General features: G+C 43.6%; 1 protein-coding gene across 2 annotated transcripts in view; it reads right to left on the bottom strand.

Moving 5' to 3' along the window:
* LOC139384457 (solute carrier family 12 member 4-like) overlaps positions 1–13,057 on the bottom strand; it is a 40,347-nt gene extending 27,290 nt beyond the window's left edge. The window contains exons 1-2 of one of the 2 annotated variants that reach the window (XM_071129228.1): positions 12,566–13,057; positions 91–185 (exon numbers count right to left, since the gene is read on the bottom strand). In XM_071129228.1, coding sequence (XP_070985329.1) covers positions 91–185; positions 12,566–12,704 — 234 coding nt within the window. In that variant the 5' untranslated portion in view covers positions 12,705–13,057. Of the gene's footprint in view, positions 1–90; positions 186–933; positions 1,091–12,565 lie in introns of those variants that run through there. The other variant, XM_071129229.1, reaches the window with a different exon arrangement.
* Positions 13,058–17,972: the final 4,915 nt, after the last annotated feature.

Here is a 17,972-nt window from a genome sequence, read left to right as displayed (position 1 = left end):
AAGGAAAACTATTTCACTCAAATTGTAATTAATTATAGGTCATATTTCCTAGGAATCTGGAAACACTGGACTGTTACTTTAAAGACAGACCTCAAACAAGGCCAGGTTCCTGTCATAGAAATCAGTCTTCCTGTCAGCATCTGCACTGCTGAGGAAAGGACTATCCTCCTTGTGATTTCCATGGCCTGAAAAAAGAGATAGAAGAAGATAAATAAAACATTTATAAAGTAGGCAAGGATAACATTTTCAACCAGTACCTTGGTAAGATAAACAGGGGTCATTGTAAAGTATGAAATGTGATAATGAGAGAGTCAGTTTGTGATCAGTTCCCATTCATGCATGCTGGTGCTCTATTGTAAAACAGTAGTCTGTTTGTTGTCATCTCAACCAACACGTTGCAATATAAAAACACAAAAAATTACATTTGAGACAAATAAAGTTTAGCGATATCTGTAGAGGTTACAGGAAAAGGGATGACTAATAATAACTACAGTACAATAGCCATAAAAACCATGCAACGATGCAACAAAAAAGTTGCTTAGTAAATTTCTCTCTGGTTTAAACTCTGTTCTCTGTTTCTCTTGATACATCAAGCTGAGGCAGGATATGAGCCTGGGGCTACTGGCAGTGCACACAGCATCTGTGTGAATATGATAATACACGACACACAAACCAATATATTTCTAGAAATTAGGATCCTGACATTTGGATCATCAGAGAACATGACAAGTCGTTGAGTCTCTTCAAACAACATTTGCTTGCAGCACAAATCCAACCGGTTACATTACTAACATCCTGAGCCACAGACAATTACCCGACTGCCGTACCCTATAAGTAGGGCTGAACACGAGACACAAAATGCTAACTTCTCTCCGGCATCTATTCTAAAACTAGACCCATGCTGGTTCAGTGGTGCCAAGCTTCTCTACTTACCTGTCTCCGGCACCACAGTGTTCAGTACCTCAGTGCTGCTGAGGGTGACCATGCTGCCACAGTGTGTGCAGAGAGCAGTGTACTGTGATCTCTGGCTCGGGACATAGTCAGGCGCCATTCAGAACACACTGTCACACAGGGCAAACTGTCACTCACTGAGGGGCTTGGTCCAGAACACACAGAGTGAGGCTACACACACACACACACACACACACACACACCGGAGGGGGAGTGCACACACAGGAGCGAGTACACACAAGCAAGTATGCAGGCACAAATACATATACACTGTGGGTTGTAGAGCAGAGGCCAGAGCACACACACAGTAAACACACAGTAAGCATATATATCTTAAAGTATTTCACAACTACGTACAGCACATTGATATTTACTATGGGCCATGATGGTCTTGTCATTATGCTAACAACACATAATGGCAACTCAAAATGATATGCTCTGAAACATTTAGAAAAAAAATCCCACTTAATCACTAATGATGAGGGAGTCAACTCCTCGTACCACTTCTGAGATTAGATGGGAATAAGTGTGTAAAGACCTAACACTCACTCACTAGTATGATGTCATTGAAAATGGGCAGGGAAAGAGACAAGATCAATTCAAATACTGTCCTCTAGTGTCAGTTTGCTGTTAGTGCCATGTGAGAACATTGTAATACAGGAAGGATGTCACTGTGTTTGTGTTTACATTGCAATGTGCATGCCATCATGGCATCAGTTCTAAATAATGACCGAAGGATGCTGAACTTGTAAAACAACATATAATCCTTTATCTGTGTCTGTACTGTTCGCTTATATGTTTCCAAATGTCGCTCTCTCTACCACAACACCCTCCTCAAGTCGGTCTTATTAAAAGGATGGAGGGTATGGGGACCGGGTGCCGTTTGTAAAGTTGAATGGTCCGGAGGGGGTTCTCCTGACCTGACGTTTGATGTCTAATTAAAACAGATTAAAGATGAACAGAACTGTTATGAACGACTCACAGAGAGCCCTGAGTTCCACTGCGCTGAAAAGAACAGCACACAGGGATTTACAACGACAGGTCCCAACAAGTCAACGAACAAACGGTGCCTCCACAAAAATGCCTCTGAGCCACAAGATCAAACGACTGCCAAAAAAGTGAGACAGACTGCCAACCCTGCCGAGCTTCCCGCCTCCTCCTGATGTACTGAACAGTCACCTCTGTCTGAACGCCTTGTCACTATTAGACAGCACATTACTGGCAGCACTCACTTTAGCTTTTTACAGAGAGAAATAACATGACTACCCACATTCCCAAAGCTATCCAGACATATAATAAAGTTGTTTCATATGTGCTTGACTGAAGAGGTCGTTGAACTAGGCCTATTACTGGAAGTGTCAACATATCACTGGTGTAGTGAAGTTACAGGCCAACTTACATCTGCAGAATGAATTTTGGAAGATCATATCATTCTTTACTCTGTTTCTAGTTCCATCAGCTTCTTTCGTTGTCTTTTTACATTTAATACAAAGCAGAGACTATTAGCCAAGGTATTAACAAATACTATATTTGCAGATTAATATTAAGCTTTAAACACACCAGTAAAACCACCACACATTTAGTTGCCGTATTTTCAATGTGGTCCCATTCAAACAAAGGAAACAGGAAAAGGCAAGTCCAAATGGTCTAGTAAGCACTAGGGTGGGGCACCAATTGAGGTTGTCTTTTTGTGTAAAGTCCTATGATCAGTGCTGCTGTGTGCCACCATAAAAACAACCACTAAGACAAGTCTGACTAGTCTGACTGACACAGAACTATACCCTAGACTAGAGTCTGACTGACACAGAACTATACCCTAGACTAGAGTCTGACTGACAGAACTATACCCTAGACTAGAGTCTGACTGACACAGAACTACCCTAGACTAGTCTGACTGACAGAACTATACCCTAGACTAGAGCCTGACTGATACAGAACTATACCCTAGACTAGTCTGACTGACACAGAACTATACCCTAGACTAGTCTGACTGACACAGAACTATAGCCTAGACTAGAGTCTGACTGACACAGAACTATACCCTAGACTAGAGTCTGACTGATACAAAACTATACCCTAGACTAGAGTCTGACTGACACAGAACTATACCCTAGACTAGTCTGACTGACACAGAACTATACCCTAGACTAGTCTGCCTGACACAGAACTATACCCTAGACTAGTCTGACTGACACAGAACTATACCCTAGACTAGTCTGCCTGACACAGAACTATACCCTAGACTAGAGTCTGCCTGACACAGAACTATACCCTAGACTAGAGTCTGACTGACACAGAACTATACCCTAGACTAGTCTGACTGACACAGAACTATACCCTAGACTAGAGTCTGACTGACACAGAACTATACCCTAGACTAGTCTGACTGACACAGAACTATACCCTAGACTAGAGTCTGACTGACACAGAACTATACCCTAGACTAGTCTGACTGACACAGAACTATACCCTAGACTAGTCTGACTGACACAGAACTATACCCTAGACTAGAGTCTGACTGACACAGAACCAGTGTCCACACCCAACACAGTTGGTGACTTGCGACCTTGCTGGTCCCAGACAACAGTCAGAATCTTCTCATCTCTAAGAACGGCACAGTGAGCATCAGCATCAAAAGAACCCAATAGATGTTCTGGACCCAGATTCACAGAACACTTCTAACACAAAAACTTAAGAAGCTTCTTCATTAAGAAAAAAAAACGATCTTAAGATTTCATTTTTTTCTTACAGGCTTCTCAAATATCTTCTTGCAAACTTCAATCTTCTTAAGATGATTGCAACTAGGCAACCAATCTAGCTAGTAATGACAATCATCCTAGCATATTTCAAACTGAGATTAGTGTTCTAAAACATGTTCTTCAGTTGAAAACAACCAATACTGAAAGTTTCATATGAAGTTTGTAAATGACTTAAACATGCTCAATTACTTTCATTAGCTTAATCTCTCACTGCCCTGAGTTTAAGACAAGGGTTTAGGTATCTTGGAAATAAAAACGTTTCCAAGAAGAAATCCAAGAACATAATTTTTTTTCTTAGGAAGAAACTTGAGAACATTTCCAATAACTTTATTGAGGAATACACATTAAGTATAACTTAAGGAAATTTGCACTTACGAATACATTTTTTCTTAATAAGGTTGAATCTGGGCTCTAGACTCTGTGGTTGTGACTTTTCAGTGGCTAACCATTTATATAACCAATAATGCAAAAGAAAGCAAGAAAACTTGTCAGCAATCACAACATGTCAGCAATCACCAAAGCTGCTTATCCATGAAAAACACTTTGTCACCCTATTAGCTCATTCGGTATGAAAGCCTCTTTGCTAAACTTCTCCTTAAATGAACATTTAAGACTTTATTAAGCAGCAGAGAAGTCATGCAGCTTAGACCTCTCTATGGCTCTACCTCGTGTGGTTAGCTGGCAGAGATGCTGTTCTGATTAGTGCTGTTCAAAGGCAATGTGTGTGAGAGAGAGAGAGTGTACATGTTTTCCTACATTATCAGGATCACAATGTCCTGACAACTCACCAGAATGTTCTGACAAGGTAGGAAAACAAGATCAAAAATAAATTGTTCAAATGCTATTTTAGGCTTAAGGGTTAGGTTTAGGGTTTGGGGTTAAGGTTAGGCTTAGGGTTTAAGGTTAGGGTTAGGGTTTGGGGTTAAGGTTAGGGTTAGGTTAAGGTTAGGGTTAGGGTTTAAGGTTAGGGTTAGGGTTTGGGTTTAAGGTTAGGGTTAGGGTTAGGGTAAGGTTAAGGTTAGGGTTAGGTTAAGGGTAAGAGTTAGTAGGATTTTAAATGGGAATAAAATAGTCCCTGAAAGTTCACAAAAACAAGACTGTGTGCGCGTGCATGCAAGCACAGATTCAAACGCACTCGAGCTCGAATACCTAAACGTGAGTGTGTGTATGTGAGTGAGCATTTGGGTGTGTGTAAGAACACTAGTCAGCTAGCTACAGTAGCTGTCAACACTGGTTAGACTCTCAACGGACACCAGGGTCCACAACAGAGATGCTGCTAGCCTGCTACTGTACCAACCACCACTAAGGTGGGTACACAACTATACCAGAGCCTTAGGCAGTTAAGTTACATTTGATTTGATACTGTAATACTGTGTATTGTATAATAACTTGGTGTTAGTTTGTCTAGCTCATTTGAACTGATCCATGATCTGCTTGTATATAGCCTCGTTATTGTTTTTATTGTGTTACCTTTTCCTTTTCTATTTAGAAAATATTTGTCTTACTTTTTAACTCTGCATTGTTGGGAATGGCCTCATAAGTAAGCATTTTACTGTAGTCTACACCAGCTGTATTCGGTGCATGTGACCAATAAACTTTGATTTGTCTTGTCCTTACACATTTATAAAGGATGGTGAAGTGCTCAACTAAGTCATTGTGAATATATACTTCATATTTCATAGTTAGAAATGTGTCTACTTAGTCACTGTCTGGACAGTGTTAATAATCATACAAACAACAATGACTGACTGATAAGATGTTAGATTGTGTTTAATGACACTGGGGAAAAGAAGAGGAAGAAGAATTTGTGGATCCAGTTCTGTTTGATATATTGTTTATCAGATTAACTTAATCAGATGAACGGTTTCCTTACCACTAATGGGGAAATTAAGTTGCACATGCTTATCAGTGGGTTGGTTATACATTTCAAAACACAGCCATCTAGTCTCTGTAGCTCTTTCAAGTACGCTATAGGTCAATCTTTCTCTCAAATCACATCAAATCAAACTTTATTTGTCACATGCGCTGAATACAACAAGTGTAGACTTTACCATGAAATGCTAACTGACAAACCCTTAACTAACAGTGCAGTTAAGAAAATATTTACCAAGTAGACTAAAATAAAAGTAATACTAAAAAGTAACACAATAAGAATAACAATGAGGCTATATACAGGGGGCACCAGTACAGAGTCAGTGTGCGGGGGTACAGGTTAGTTGAGGTAATTTGTACATGTAGGTGGGGGTGAAGTAACTATGCATAGATAATAAACAGTGAGTAGCAGCAGTGTACAAAAGGAGGGGGGGGGGCTGTCAATGTAAATTGTCCGGTGGCGATTTTATTAATTGTTCAGCAGTCTTATGGCTTGAGGGTAGAAGCTGTTGAGGAGCCTTTTGGTCCTAGACTTGGCGCTCCGGTACTGCTTGCCGTGCGGTAGCAGAGAAAACAGTCTATAACTTGGGTGACTGGAGTCTCTGATAATTTTATGGGTTTTCCTCTGACCTCTATTGTATAGGTCCTGGATGGCAGGAAGCTTGGCCCCAGTGATGTACTGTGTCGTTCACACTACTCTCTGTAGCGCCTTACGGTCAGATGCCAAGCAGTTGCCATAACAGGCGGTGATGCAAAGGGTCAGGATGCTCTTGATGGTGTAGCTGTAGAATCTTTTTGAGGATCTGGGGACCCATGCCAAATCTTTTCAGTCTCCTGCGGGGGAAAAGGTTTTGTCGTGCTCTCTTCAAGACTGTCTTGGTATTTTGGACCATGATAGTTTGTTGGTGATGTGGACACCAAGGAACTTGAAACTCTCGACACACTCCACTACAGCCCCGTTAATGTTTTCCTGTAGTCCATGATCAGCTCCTTTGTCTTGCTCACATTGAGGGAGAGGTTGTTGTCCTGGCACCACACTGCCAGTTCTCTGACCTCCTTCCTATACGCCATCTCATCGTTGTCGGTGATCAGGCCTACCACTGTTGTGTTGTCAGCAAACGTAATGATGGTTTTGGAGTCATGTTTGGCCACACAGTCGTGGGTGAACAGGGAATACAGGAGGGGACTAAGTACTCACCCCTGAGGGGCGCCAGTGTTAAGGTTCAGCGTGGCAGACATGTTGTTGCCTACTCTTACCACCTGGGGGCGGCCCGTCAGGAAGTCCAGGATCCATTTGCAGAGGGAGGTGTTTAGTCCCTGAGTCCTTAGCTTAGTGATGAGCTTTGTGGGCACTATGGTGTTGAACGCTGAGCTGTAGTCAATGAACAGCATTCTTGCATAGGTGTTCCTTTTGTCCAGGTGAGAAAGGGCAGTGTGGAGTGTGATTGAGATTGCGTCAACTGTAGATCTGTTGGGGCGGTATGTGAATTGGAGTGGGTCTAGTGTGTCCGGGAGGATGCTGTTGATGTGAGCCATGACCAGTCTTTCAAAGCACTTCATGGCTACCGACGTGAGTGCCACGGGCGGTAATCATTTAAGGAAGGTTATCTTCGCTTCCTTGGGCACAGGGACTATGGTGGTCTGCTTGAAACATGTAGGTACTACAGACTTACAGAATTACAGGTCAGGGAGAGGTTGAAAATGTCAGTGAAGACACTTGACAGTTGGTCCGCGCATGCTTTGAGTACACGTCCTGGTAATCCATCTGGCCCCGCGGCTTTGCGAATACTGACCTGTTTAAAGGTTTTGTTCACATCAGCTACCGAGCGTGTTATCACACAGTCATCCAGAACAGCTGGTGCTCTCGTGCATGCTTCAGTGTTCCTTGACTCGAAGCGAGTATAAAAGGTATTTAGCTTTGTCTGGTAGGCTCGTGTGACTGGGCAGCTCGCGTCTGGGTTTCCCTTTGTAATCTGCTATGGAGATGAAGATATACTGATTGAGAGGACTGAAGTGAGATTGTGAATATTTTTGATATATACATAAATTGTTAAATTACTGTCATCTAAAAAAAAAAAGACAACTATATCCAAATTATATCCAAATTCACTAGCACTATTCTTCAGAATTCTGAATTACTGAAGTATTTTACATCCCAGTTTTATTTTCCTTCAAGTTTTTCAGAACATCTTGAGCTACCTAGGAGAACGTTATTTAAATGGACTGTTCCATTTTGTTGTTATTATCTACCCTCATCCATTTTTTTCTTGTGGTTAGGGTTAGTAGAGGGTGATTACAGCACAACAGTGAGGGGCAGAGGAGCACTGTACAGTACAGATGTAGGATCTTAATGTTCACCAGCTACAGCAGAAAAATAATCCTACAGCAACAGGAAATGTGAATTATTACATGGATTATAATTCTTGAACATTCTTGTAGGGGTTGATACATTTTTCTTTAGGGCAAATTTCAAAGTGGAAATTACAAACTTTAGAAGCATTTTTAAAGCTCAAATACACTACACGTTTGTAATTCTCAGCAACAAAAGAGTGATCAAATTAAGATCCTACATCTGTACAGAGGAGGGGGGCCACCAATTGGACAATCAAACTGACACAACATTGGCACAAAAGGTGGATCCAGAAACAGGGCAGACAGAAACAGCAACAGGTGAACATTCTTTGGATACAGGTATAACAAGGCAAAGTGACAAATAGATACAACATAATTGCACATCAGGTCATGACTTACTTCAGAGAGTTGTGTTAGGAAGTTGTGTTGTTTTTGTGCATTCTGTTAATTCCTCAAGTCAAGCTATTATACAATACAGTGACACTCTCCTAAAGACTTAGGGTTAGTCCCAAATTGCATCCTATTCCTTGTATAGTGCGCTACTTTTGATCAGGGCCCAAAGGGTTCATTATATAGGGGATAACATGCCATTTGGGAGACAGTCTTTGAGGACTGTTTGTCTTTCAACAGAAGCTAATACACTGTAGCAGCCCAATCAGGAGAGAGGGGATTCATTGTTACCGGGCAAGCTAGAGGCTGTGGAAAACACACAGTCATTCCCTACATAAAGGACTGCCAACTCCCACTTTAAAATAGCCCAGTTTGTTGTTACATGTCTCTCATAGCTCTAACCCCACGGGCTCTAGTAGAATAATACAGCTAACCCTACCTTACCAGCAGTGCTCTGCTATAGCCTCTCAGTGAGACAACTGTAGCTGTAGCTAGTGGGGTTGTGTCCTAAAACGGTACCCTATCCCCATAATAGTACACTACTTTTGACCAGAGCCCTATGGGGAACACAGAGTAATGTGTAAGCCACTTGGGACAGCAGAGCAGAATACACCCATGAACACTCTATAGGGCATTATTTGTATGTCGTTTTCTCAGTCTAAAATCATATGTTTAACAGTTCTAAATACAGGAGCTTAGTCACCACTTCTATCAACGGAAGCATTGATGTGATGGGAAGTAAAACATTGCCTACAGATTTACAGAAATAAATGGTTGTGAGAAAATATTGTCTTGTAACATGAATGTATAGAAGAAATGTATAGTGGAAAGTCCCCTCATCAACACAGCCAACTAGCCATCCTTACTCTACTACAAATCAGTAACTGATACCGGTCTGCAAGCCATCCTTTACACTTCAGTTTCCCTTCATGATAAATTCTTGTGACTGACTCTTTATCTGTCACTGGTCTCAGGGTTCAAATGAGCAGTCCAGCTGTCCAGAGCCCATCGGTCATCACTCAGTCCACACACACAGAATCAGCTGTCTGCAGAGTGGGTGTTTATCTCTATGAGGTTAAGACTATCTATGAAGCATGTGGGACAGAATGACAGGAATGGACACTGTTCTCCTGAAGACAGGCTGGGAAGACCCAGGAAGGAAAACAATGATACTCCCCTCACGTAATCTACTGTTCTGTTCTGTATTGTACCGTTCAGTATGAGGCCAACTGTATTGAAGACAAAACTAAAGATTCCTTCAATAGTGGATTAGATTACAGCAAGGCAACAATACTGTAGGACATGATGATAATGCTGATGCAGACATTCACTCAGAAACACTCTCTCACACATTCACTCAAACACACTATTTCACACACACAAATTCTCACAACTAATTCGGTCATGCGCAAATGCGGCCTTGCCAGATATTGTACAGGGGATAAACTGACTGGCTGACTGACTAGAACTGACTGACTCCTAGCTAGCTACCACTCTAGTGGAAGGCATCTCTGGTACAATGGCCACAGTGTGTAGTCCAGTCCAGATTAGCTCTGGAGAGAGCTGGGCGATCAGCCTGGAACAGAGTTAGCACTGTGACTGTGGCTGTCTCCTTCCTCTCCTCCACCCTCTTTACCCAACCATACCAGACCCACACACCTCCTCCCTCCATCACACCATCTATGATAGCCTCCTTTACTTCAACAATCTCTTCCCTCCCTCACTTCACTTCACCTCACCAACCACTCTTCCTTTTCCTACAAACACATACACAACACTCCACCCAAGATAATAATATACATTTTTACTCCTTCCTAGTCATCTGTTTCCATCTCACTTCCTAGATGTTATTCTTCCTGTCAGTGGAAAATGGTGACATAGCTCTCTCTGTCTATCTCTCTCTCTGGAAACCCCACTGCCTGAGAGAGAAAGACAGAGAGAGAGATAGAGAGGAAGAAGAATGTGATAGTTCACAGTCATCTCAAAACAGGGATGTGCAGAAAGAGAGAGCTCAACAGGCTTGGAGAACCATTCCAGGTCATTTCATGCCATCAGCTGTTTTATTCATTCAGGAGCCCCTCTTATGGACAAAACATGAACTGCCAGTGATAACACATAACAGCTGTGTTTTTGCAAACGGGGTTAAATTGAGGTTGTCTGTGAACACTAGATTGTGAACACTAGATTGTGAACACTAGATTGTGAACACTAGATTTGCTTTCTTTCACTTTGTATTTCAGTTTGTTCCCAGGCCAAAATCCAATCCAACAAAACAAGCCGTGAATGAATTCCATACCTACCAGGAATATAGAGGAGACTTTAGGCAAAGATGTCCCATAATTCTCACGCATTCTCCCTGCCCACGCAATCTCCCTGCCCACGCATTCTCCCTTCCTACGCATTCTCCCTGCCTACGCATTCTCCCCGCCCACGCATTCTCCGTGGGAGAGAAAAAACTGCTCAACCAATATGAACTATCTTGGAAACAATAGTAATTAATCCCAGGCCAGAACATTGAGCACCTACTTCCTCTATAACTCTGTGATGGTGGTGTATTCATTACCCTGGCAGTAATGGATGGAAGGCCAGGCAGGGGTAGGTCTGTGTGCCCGGCTGGCCAGCCTGTGATGGTGGTGTATTCATTACCCTGGCAGTAATGGATGGAAGGCCATGCAGGGGTAGGTCTGTGTGCCTGGCTGGCCAGCCTGTGATGGTGGTGTATTCATTACCCTGGCAGTAATGAATGGAAGGCCAGGCAGGGGTAGGTCTGTGTGCCTGGCTGGCCAGCCTGTGATGGTGGTGTATTCATTACCCTGGCAGTAATGAATGGAAGGCCAGGCAGGGGTAGGTCTGTGTGCCCGGCTGGCCAGCCTGTGATGGAGGTGTATTCACTACCCTGGCAGTAATGAATGGAAGGCCAGGCAGGGGTAGGTCTGTGTGCCCGGCTGGCCAGCCTGTGATGGAGGTGTATTCACTACCCTGGCAGTAATGGATGGAATGCCAGGCAGGGGTAGGTCTGTGTGCCCGGCCGGCCAGCCTGTGATGGTGGTGTATTCATTACCCTGGCAGTAATGGATGGAATGCCAGGCAGGGGTAGGTCTGTGTGCCCGGCCGGCCAGCCTGTGATGGTGGTGTATTCATTACCCTGGCAGTAATGGATGGAATGCCAGGCAGGGGTAGGTCTGTGTGCACGGCCGGCCAGCCTGTGATGGTGGTGTATTCATTACCCTGGCAGTAATGGATGGAATGCCAGGCAGGGGTAGGTCTGTGTGCCCGGCCGGCCAGCCTGTGGTTTTGTGTGGGTGCTTCATTATGAGGCAGCTCCCTTTTATTAAAGCTCTCCTTTCTCTCCCTCATACAGCAGACTCACGCCTGGTCGGTTCCCATGTCAGCCTTGCATATCAGCAGTCTCATATAATCCTGCCCCCTGGCTACAAACTCCTCTCCTCTCCACCTAGGAGTGGTTTATCCACTTTCCCAAACTTGATACAGAAGCACATTGAGAAACTGAAAGAGAGACTAGAACTAGATTTACAGCTGAGATAGACTGAGAGAAAGAAAAAGCTGTTTCTCACTGGTTTAACAGCCTGCTTAACCCCTGTGTGTGAAAATAAATAAACGCTATGCACAAAGAGTGCTCCATCTTTTGTCAGATGGAACACTTGAGGCCTAAGCAGGGCTGGTCCCCCTGCCTCTCCGCCCACTCTACCCCCTCCCCCTCACCCCCCCACCCTTGCCCCTCCAATTATTTTCCCTTTGTCACCACAGACATATTTGGCATGAGGGGGCTCATGATGGGGTAATCTTCCTGAGTCTGTCCTGAATCTCTGAAATCCCACGATAACACTCCACAGAAAATTCCCTGAGCTGTCAAAAATAGGCTGGAAAACTCTCTGCCAGGAAAGGAAATCTGCCAGGTAGGTTGGAGGATTGCCATGGTAAACATACAACCAGCTGTTCTGTCTCAGCCAGCCCCCAGGACAATGTAAAGCATTCCCACAACTTCTCCTCAGGTCACACTCATAACAACACACTATAGAAAACATCTCATTAACTTCACATTTCTAGACAGTTCTCTTAGTAAATAGGACAACCTACTTGTAAAGAGTTGAGGAACAGTTATCTGTCTGTTCTTCCAAGCAGTTCTTAGTTAACAAGACAACTATGTTGTTCTACTTTGTAAAGAGTTGAGAGGAACAGTTGTCTGAGAAAGAGCGAGAGAGAGAGAGAGAGAGACTCACCATCAGAGCTGACAGTGTCTAGATGTCCAGGGTGTCCCCCCTGTCCTGTGTCTCTGTAGTCCACCCAGTTAATTCCTTCCAGGCTGTCATAGTTGGACGTAGCGCTGTCCTCCACCGGTACCACTGTGAAATGGGGCATGTTTTCATCCGCTGGCTAGACCCTGATGCTAATAATCCTCAGTATCTCCGGATAGGCATTCAGCAGCTAATGGTTAGCACTGTCCTGACAGTCTTGATCAGCCAGCTGAACTCCCAGGCAGTCAGTCAGTACTACTAATCTCAGCAGCATTCCACTACCCTGCGCTCACTTCCTCTGAGCACATTACCATACCATAGCCCTGCCCCCTATACCAGCCCCGACCAGGCCGGCCTCCTGGGCTCCTTGTGTGAATAAAAGAGGTGCTGCCTGTCATGTAGCCTGGGAAACTCAGTCTGGCAGGGGAGGAGAGGACTCTGAGACACAGTCAGTGTCCCACTGTCGTCAGCACCACTGACTCATATCATATACTCAGTGGTCATATACTGAGAGAGAGGGAGAAAAGAGGGACAGCAGGGAAACCCATTCCATGGCCATGTTGTTAATTGACCCTCTCCACACTGAACACTTTCTCTCTCTCTCTCTCTATCTCTCTCTCTCTCTCTCTCTCTCTCGCACACACACACACACACACACTCACACACACACACACACACACACACACACACACACACACACACACACACACACACACACACACACACACACACACACACACACAAACACAGAGAGAGAGACAGTCCTCTGTGTATGTGGGTCTTGACCAAAACACACACACAACTCTGAGACGTGGCAGTTTGGAAAATAATCAAATTAACCAAGTGTTTGTTTGAGAGAGAACAGAGAGCGAGCGAGAAAGAGATGACAGAAAGAGAGAGAGAGAGATAAAGAGACGAGTGAGTGAGAGAGAGCGAGACGGAGAGAGAAATAAATAAAAAGAGAGACGAAAGAGAGAGAGTGAGGGAGTGCGAGAGAGAAAGCATGTAACACAGCCCCTGCGTTTGGCATAAGCAGAGGAAAATATGACACAGTGAACTACCCAACTCTCCCCCTCCTATTCCTACAAACAACATAATGCTGATGTCATATCAGCCTTTGACCTGAGGAACAGACAGCAACATCCTGTGTATTCCTAAACTGTGTAGGCCTACAATATAAATTACTCTGCTTTCCTTTTAGGCATTATAGCTGTAATACAATACAGTAAAATTATACAGTACAATTACTGTATACAGTAAAATAAACATGAACGGAATCTTTACAACAGAATCTTTACAGCGTCTTTACCACAACGACCCAACCCAAAGCATCAGTAACAGACTGCAGCTGGAAGAAAAACCTCATGTGCTCTCATGTCTTTGGCACTCCTCCCTAAGGCCCTCTTTTATTTTCCAAATCTACCTTATTTAAAAAATAAAATCAATATATATACTGTATATATATATATTTCACCTTTATTTAACCAGGTAGGCCAGTTAAGAACAAGTTCTCATTTACAACTGTGACCTGGCCAAGATAAAGCAAAGCAGTGCGACAGAAACAACAACATAGTTACACATGGGATAAACAAACGTACAGTTTATAACACAATAGAAAATCGGTATACAGTGTGTACAAATGAAGTAAGGAGGTAAGGCAATAAATAGGCTAATAGTGGCGAAGTAATTACAATTTAGAAATGAACACTGGAGGGATGGATGTGCAGATGAGGATGTGCAAATAGAGATACTGGTGTGCAAAAGAGCAGAAAAAAACAAAAAACATATATGGGGATGAGGTAGGTAGTAGGTTGGATGAGCTATTTACAGAATGGCTGTGTATAGCTGCAGCGATCGTTAAGCTGCTCTGAGAGCCGATGCTTGAAGTTAGTGAGGGAGATATAAGTCTCCAAAGTCAGTGATTTTTGCAATTCATTCCAGTCATTGGCAGCAGAGAACTGCAAGGAAAGGCGGCCAAAGGAGGAATTGGCTTAGGGGGTGACCAGTGAGATATACCTGCTGGAGCATGTGCTACATATGGGTGCTGCTATGGTAACCAGTGAGCTGAGGTAAGGCGGGGCTTTACCTAGCAAAGACTTATAGATGACCTGGGGCCAGTGGGTTTGGCGGCAAATATGTAGCGAGGACCAGCCAACGAGAGCATACAGGTCGCAATGGTGGGTAGTATATGGGGCTTTAGTGACAAAACGGATGGCACTGTGATAGACTCCATCCAATTTGCTGAGTAGAGTGTTGGAGGCTATTTTGTAAATGACATCGCCAAAGTCAAGGATCAGCAGGATAGTCCGTTTTATGAGGGTATGTTTGGCAGCATGAGTGAAGGACGCTTTGTTGCGAAATAGGAAGCCGATTCTAGATTTAATGTTGGATTGGAGATGCTTAATATGAGTCTGGAAGGAGAGTTTACAGTCTAGCCAGACACCTAGTTATTTATAGTTGTCCACATATTCTAAGTCAGAACCGTCCAGAGTAGTGATCCCAGGCGGGTGCTGGTAGCGATCGGTTGAAGAGCATGCATTTAGTTTTACTAGCCTTTAAAGAGCAGCTGGAGGCCACGGAAGGAGTGTTGTATGAAATCGAAGCTCGTTTGGAGGTTTGTTAACACAGTGTCCAAAGAAAGGCCAGACGTATACAGTATGGTGTCGTCTGCGTAGAGGTGGATCAAAGAATTACCAACAGCAAGAGCGACATCATTGATGTATACAGAGAAAAGAGTCGGACTGAGAATTGAACCCTGTGGCACCCCCATAGAGACTGCCAGAGGTCTAGACAACAGACCCTCCGATTTGACTCACTGCACTCGACTGTTTTTTTATCCATGGTTGTTATGATATCGTTTAGGACCTTGAGCGTGGCTGAGGTACACCCGTGACCAGCTTGGAAACCGGATTGCATAGCGGAGAAGGTACGGTAGGATTCGAGATGGTCAGTGATCTGTTTGTTCACTTGGCTTTCGAAGACTTTAGAAAGGCAGGGCAGGATGGATATAGGTCTGTAACAGTTTGGGTCTATAGTGTCTCCCCCTTTGAGAGGGGGATGACGGCAGCTGCTTTCCAATATGTAGGAATCTCGGACGATACTTAAGAGAGGTTGAACAGACAATGGCGGCAGATCATTTTAGGAAGAGAGGGTTCAGATTATTAAGCCCAGCTGATTTGTAGGGATCCAGATTCTGCAGCTCTTTCAGGACTTCAGCTGTCTGGATTTGGGTGAAGGAGAAGCAAGGGGGGCTTGGGCCAGTTGCTGCAGGGGGTGCAGAGCTGTTGGCTGGGCTAGCCAGGTAGAAAGCGTGGCCAGCTGTAAAGAATTCTTATTGAAATTCTCGATTATCTCAGATTTTTTTTTTTTTAAACCTTTATTTAACTAGGCAAGTCAGTTAAGAACAAATTCTTATTTTCAATGAACAGTGGGTTAACTGCCTTGTTCAGGGGCAGAATGACAGATTTTTACCTTGTCAGCTCGGGGATTCGATCTTGCAACCTTCCGGTTACTAATCCAACACTCTAACCACTAGGCTACCTGCCGCCCCAAACGCTGTCGGTGGTGACATTGTTTCTTAGCCTCAGTGCAGTGGGCAGCTGACAGGAGTTGCTCTTATTCTCCATGGACATTACAGTGTCCCACAATTTATTGGAATTAGTGATGCGGGATGCAAATTTCTGTTTGAAATAGCTAGCCTTAGCTTTCCTAACTGACTGTGTATATTGAAAAGTTGCACATCGTGGGGACTATTTGAAGCTAGTGCAGTGCGCCACAGGATGTTTTGTGCTGGTCAAGGGCAGTCAAGTCTGGAGTGAACCAAGGGCGATATCTGTTCTTAGTTCTGAATTTTTTGAAAGGGGCATGCTTATTTAAGATTTTGAGGAAGGCATATTTGAAGAACAACCAGGCATCCTCTACTGACAGGATGAAGTCAATATCCTTCCAGGATACCTGGGCCAGGTCGATTAGAAAGGCCTGCTCGCAGAAGTGTTTTAGGGAGCGTTTGACAGTGATGAGGGGTGGACGTTTGACTTTGGACCCATAACGAACGCAGGCAATGAGGCAGTGATCGCTGAGATCCTGGTTGAAAACAGCAGAGGTCTATTTAGGGGGCAAGTTGGTCAGGATATCTATGAGGGTGCCCATGTTTACGGATGTTTAAGCATATCCCAGTTTAGGTCACCTAACAGTACGAGCTCTGACGATAGATGGGGGGTAATCAATTCACATATGGTTTCCAGGGCACAGCTGGGAGCTGAGGGGGGGTTTATAACAAGCGGCAACAGTGAGAGACTTATTTCTGGATTTTTAAAAGTAGTAGCTCGAATTGTTTGGGCATAGACCTGGATAGTAGGACAGAACTCTGCAGGCTATCTCTACAGTAGATTGCAACTCCGCCCCCTTTGGCAGTTCTATCTTGACGGAAAATGTTGTAATTGGGGATGGAAATTTCAGAATTTTTTATGGCCTTCCTAAGCCAGGATTCAGACACGGCTCGGACATCAGGGTTGGCGGAGTGTGCTAAAGCAGTGAATAAAGCAAACTTAGGGACGAGGCTTCTGATGTTAACATGCATGAACACAAGGCTTTTATAGTTACAGAAGTCAGCAAATGAGAGTGCCTGGGGACACACAGGGCCTGGGTTAACCTCTACATCACAATAGGAACAGAAGAGTAGGATAAGGGTACGGCTAAAGGCTATCATGTAGTAAGCTTTACCCTACAGGTAATTCCATGGTAATGATGCTGAGAATCCAATTTTTCACTTTAAAATGTGTCAAACAAAAAACAATGATGATTACCTAACTTTGCATCTGCACTGTTCTTCAAATACATGTTTTTTTTGTCAATTTTTCTTTGGAAATTGTTAAAAGTAGTCCTTGTGCATAGAGTTGTATGGTTTGTTTAACTTTGTAATCATTGTTTTTTGTTTGACATAAATTTAAAGTGAAATGTTGGGTACTGTGACATTAAAGTAACAATGTAAATTATAGGCAAGAAAATGTAGGCCTACTGTAAATATAAATAGCCTACAAATACATTTTTACCCATAATCCAGAACAGGCCATTTTAGTTGTGCGTTGCATGGCATATATTTAAGATATCAGGGGAACTAATCTTAAATAACATAATCTCTTTCCTTTTCTCTTTCACTGAGAGCCAGAAGTCCCCGGGAAGACAGATCACAGGGCCTGTAATTACAGAGGCCCATTAAACGTCCTATTTTAAGTCATTTGAGCTCTACTCTTCTGCTCTCTTTGGACTTCTGGGGCCTCTGTAGAAAACGGTGTCACAGTTGGTAAAGCATGGCACTTACAAGTTGCAATACCAGGGTTATGGGTTCAATTCTCGTTGGGGTCACTCAAGACTCACCTGTACGGAAATGTTT

Source organism: Oncorhynchus clarkii, chromosome 26 (genome assembly GCF_045791955.1).
Source record: "Oncorhynchus clarkii lewisi isolate Uvic-CL-2024 chromosome 26, UVic_Ocla_1.0, whole genome shotgun sequence".
In the NCBI taxonomy this organism is placed as follows: Eukaryota; Metazoa; Chordata; class Actinopteri; order Salmoniformes; family Salmonidae; genus Oncorhynchus; species Oncorhynchus clarkii.
This window is presented reverse-complemented; position numbering and strand designations above follow the sequence as displayed.